Source organism: Tarenaya hassleriana, unplaced genomic scaffold (assembly GCF_000463585.1).
Source record: "Tarenaya hassleriana unplaced genomic scaffold, ASM46358v1 Cleome24, whole genome shotgun sequence".
NCBI classification, from domain to species: Eukaryota; Viridiplantae; Streptophyta; class Magnoliopsida; order Brassicales; family Cleomaceae; genus Tarenaya; species Tarenaya hassleriana.
In genome coordinates, this window is record NW_010965696.1 from 172,649 (window position 1) to 177,563 (window position 4,915).

At 33.3% G+C, this 4,915-nt stretch overlaps 1 protein-coding gene across 1 annotated transcript in view; it reads right to left on the bottom strand.

Moving 5' to 3' along the window:
- Positions 1-4,113: 4,113 nt before the first annotated feature.
- The window catches only part of LOC104815561 (30S ribosomal protein S20, chloroplastic), a 1,861-nt gene continuing 1,059 nt past the window's right edge, over positions 4,114-4,915 (bottom strand). The window contains exon 3 of the mRNA XM_010543993.2: positions 4,114-4,521. Coding sequence (XP_010542295.1) covers positions 4,288-4,521 — 234 coding nt within the window. The 3' untranslated portion in view covers positions 4,114-4,287. The remainder of the gene's footprint in view (positions 4,522-4,915) is intronic.

Sequence of the window (4,915 nt, forward strand, 5' to 3'; positions counted from 1 at the left end):
CAAATATATACGTATATATATTTGTAAGTATATATATATTTGTAAGTATAAATATTTGTATATGTATATGTATTAATGTAGTAATATATCAGAAGTTTAACTTGGATCAGTTGGTTGGTTGTCAATTGGAACTCTAAAGTTAAGCGTGCTTGAGCTGGAGCAGTGGAAGGATGGGTGACCTCCTGGGAAGTGGATTTCGAGGATTCAATCTCAGAGTTTCCGATTCGGCTTAAGATCGCGGTTGGAGGTTAGAGGTCGGGAATAGGGTATAGGATTAGATTCGGGATTAAAAAAAATTATTTTTGAATCCAAAATACGTTTTAGTGACGCAATAATTGCGTCACCTTTTTTAGTCACTAAATAGTGACGCAATTGTGTCACCAAAAGGTGACGCTAAAAGGTGACGCAATTGCGTCACTATTTAGTGACGCAAAAATTGAGTCACTATTGCGTCACCCTTTGGTGACGCTTGGTGACGAAATCTGAATTGGTGACGGTATGAATGGTGACGCTTTTGGTTGCGTCACTATTGCGTCACCTTTTGAAAAGGGTGACGCAAAAATATAAAAAGGTGACGCAAAAGTTGCGTCACCCTTTTGCTGTTTTCTAGTAGTGTGATTCGTATGTCCGGATTGGAAATTCTAACTACATGCAAGCTCTGATGCAAAATTCCATCATGCAAGTTCTGATGCAAGATTCCAACATGCAAGCTCTGATGCAAAACCTGATGTAGAATCCCAACATGCAAGCTCTGATGATGTAAGCTCTGATGCAAAATCGCAACAACATGTAATCACTAGTCGAATATCCCAGCATTCAAGCTCTGACGCAAAATCACAATAACATGCCATCTCTTATCGAAGTGAAGACTTTTGTATTACTTTGGAGTGTTTGTAGTTTAAGAACTAACATAAAAAGAGTTTAGAGTTGAAAAACAAAAAGGAATCGATAGTGTGTATGAAGGAGAAAACTCCTATCTTGTGTTATTATTCGTGAGAGCTATACATATCCTCTAATAAGACTCAGAGAAAACGACTACAAAGAAAACAAATCAATTGAAAATACACAAAAGGAAAGATATAAAACAAATTAGAAAGGCAAAGCATTAAAGCGGGGTGGATACATGTAATATATGTAAGGTAAGAATCATGTGATTGTCTTGATTGATTTTGTGCCAAGATTCCTTCTTGAAAGTGCTATCAAACGGCTAGTTGACTTGGAAATTAATCAACCATAATTATTGTCCAAATATGCTCACTTGGTTATCAAAGTGGATGATTCAAGATTTCTTGTTTAGCAAACTTCATTATCTTCAAGATGAAGATCCCAACATTCAAGCCCTGATCGAAGACCCCAACTTTCAAACTCTGATCGAAGATCCCTAACTTGTTTTTGAATTGAAATCGTCATTATAATTCTTAGACTTGTAAAATATGTCATTATAATTCCATAACTTGTTTTTGAATCGAAATCGTCGGGTATTTTTTCTGATACTAATTAACAAGTTTAGAAATTATAATGACACCGATTAACACGTTTGAGAATTATAATGATATATTTTATAAGTTCGAGAATAAATTTATCAAACAAAAAATTTATGAATTTGTTTTCCACCGTTTTACAAGTTTAGGAATTTTTATGGGTTTTACTAAACAAGTAATTAGATTTTTAATTTATATAATTGGTGTATCAAATATTAAAATATCCATCTCAAATCATGAAATCAAAAAATTTATTGAAGATTTCAAATCAAATCATGAAATCGAAAAAATATTGAAGATTTCGAATAAATTATTGTGATAATATGTGAATGCTATTTATCTTTTAAAAAAGTTATATATCATCTTTGAAAAATTGTTTAATGGATTATTTGGGTTAATCCATTAAACCCATTTTAATCCATTTAATCAGTTTAATATTCTAAATCATTTCTAACAAGAATAAAAAAATATTCAATTACATTATCATTCTACTTGTTTAGAATTTAAAAAGATTTTTTTTTTTCTAATTTTAAAATACTAAAAAAATAATTTTATATACGTAATTTAATATTGTAAAATTATAATTTTTTACATATGACGAAAATTATCCAAAAATATATATAAACAATTATATTAAATTACGTTAATATCAATATCCACAAAATAAAATAAATAATATATATAAATAAAATGATTCAAATTAAGTTAATTTCGATTCGCATCGATTCAATTCATTTCGAATCAATTCGATCGATTCGATTCGAATAGATCCGTTTTGATTCATTTCGAGTCGACTTCGGTTCGATTCGGATCGAATTGATCGTTTTGATTCGTTTTGAGTCGAATTCTATTAAGATCAAATCAATCCGTTTTGATTTATTTTGGGTCGAATTCGGTTCAGATCGAATCGATATGTTTTGATTTGTTTCGAGTCGAATTTGATTCGATTCGAATCGAAATGACCGTTTTGCTTCGTTTGGAGTCGAATTCAATTAAGATCAAATCAATCCGTTTTGACTCGGTTTTTTTATTATTTTTATATTTGATTTGGATTCGATTTTTATTTTAAAATAAATTTTGTACATTCGATTTTATATCGAATTTTAACATATCTTATTGGGTTTAAATTAATTCAATTTTTGTTTTGAAATATAAATATATTGACTTTATTTATAAATACATTTTAAATATTTTATTTATTGAAAACTAATATCAATAATGTTTAATGAATTATTTGGGTTAACCCATTAAATCTATGGTTTCAATGGGTTTAAATCCATTTAACCCATAAAACAATTGTAACCCAAAAAAATAACCTAAATATAATAATAATTGGGTTGGGTTAACTCATCTAAACCAATCCAATTTGGTATCTATAGAAGGAAAAAAAACTATTTTAAGTGTATCACTAATCGATTTTATAAATAAAAAATTAAAAAAATCAAATACAAGGGATTTGTGTTAGAGTTTGTTGATATCATGTTTTCCTTTTTTTTTCATAAATTCTATCTTGATGGGTTTATGCTAATAACGACAAAATCTTATTCTAAAGAATAATATAACGACCATATTTTATAACACAAAATGCCACTTCACGAATCAAACACAATTTTAAGTTACATTTCAAGAGTAATCAAACATTACCAAAATCGTTCATCAAAACTGTATCCCAAGATTTCCTCGATCCGCATTGTTTCCTTATTGTTTTTTTTTGGGTTGAATGTTTTCTTATTGTTTGTTAAACTTTATCTCTAAGACGATTCGATGAAGTTACTAACGTGTACCTTATTTCACAAGTAACAATTTCTATAAAACCTCAAGGGTTTAGGGATTTTAGGCTCTCTCTCTCACCTTCTAGGGAATTTGTTACTGCGACAATCCCTCGGAAAGACACAAACGTGGGAGAAGACGAAAACTGGGTTTCAGATTTTGCGGCGGAACTGGAAGAAGCGATGTCAGATCCTTTAGGAACGAGGATCGACCCCTACCAGCTGCTGCTCCTTGTGATGAAGACCTTGAGTACTTCAAATGGTTTCTTTTTTTTTTATAATGGTGGGAACCCACCATACGGTCCTTCGGGTCGGACCCCGACTGCCTCGCAGTCCTCAGGCCGGACAATCGGTATCACGAACAGTAAACCTCCGACCCTGCGCAATAGCCGATAAACCACACAGCAGGTAAACCAATCTCGTAAAGCTGACCAGCTCAAGGAGAGTTTTCACACCTGGGTTTCGAACCCACAACCTCTTGGTAGAGGGAGTTTATCATTAACCACTAGGCCGGAGACTCCCTACCTGAAATGGTTTCTCAAATAAATAATTAAGAGAATATGCCTATTTTGTCTTTTTTTTTTCTATTATTCAAAAGCAAATGTAATTAAAAAAACCCTTTTGCTTCAATAAAGAAAGATTCACAATGTTTCTGATAATGTATTGCATATGCATAAACACGCACTCTGATTTTTGCATTACTCAAAGCTGTACGTCATGAAAACCACGTCACCACGTATAATTGTTCTGAAACCCAAAAATAAATAAATAAAAAATAACTAAACAGAAAACCGAAATATCAACCCAGCCCACAGCTCGTTGGGCCGGAAAAGGCCCGTTAAAATTTTAATTCAAGCCATCTCTAGAGTGCAGTACCTTAACATTTACTCATATGTGAAGATTCTTCATCACAGAGGGAAGAGATATACATAAAACCAAACAAGAAGGAAACAAATGTTGTTGTTTTTTCCCGATGAAATCACATCATTCAAACCATTTTAACAAAACAGTATCATCCAGATTTTTCAAAGGTTGTTCTAAGCAGCAGAGACTGCAGCTTCGGGAGTGTACCAACCATGGTGGATCTCCACAGCCTTCTTCATCCTCGCCAGCCGAGACTTTCTACGAGCCCCCGTGTTCCTGTGCAGTGATCCGGCCTTCACTGCTTTGTCAATGGCTGAATATGCCTCTCCTATCAGTTTCTCTACCTGTAATATCTCCTCCGCTTGAGCATCTGCTTTCTTCTTCAGGCCGTCCAGTACTTCCAGTACCTGTTGAACGGTATAAGGACATCATTTTACGCGCATCACCCTCAAATATGATTCTCTCTTCCTCTTTGCATAAAAAGAGACGGGAAGATTTGTTCGAAAGCATTGCAGCTTCATCGCTTCTTTGGTATCAGAAGTCGAAATCTTTTCAAGGATGGTGAAATTTACGATACAATCTTCTCAGAGGGCTACATATTAGAGACCTCGGCAGAAGGTTTTGGCTCTGACTGAAACTAAGCAACAATTTCTCATGTGATTTTACCCTCTTCAATCGGATATCCTAAGCTTCTCGTAAATTATTTGCTGCTCTCAGTGAAGAACTTCCTCACTTTCTATACCTCTCTAAACTTTAAAGAAATAATGGCAGCCTATGAGTTTACTCTTGAGTTAGCTCTTC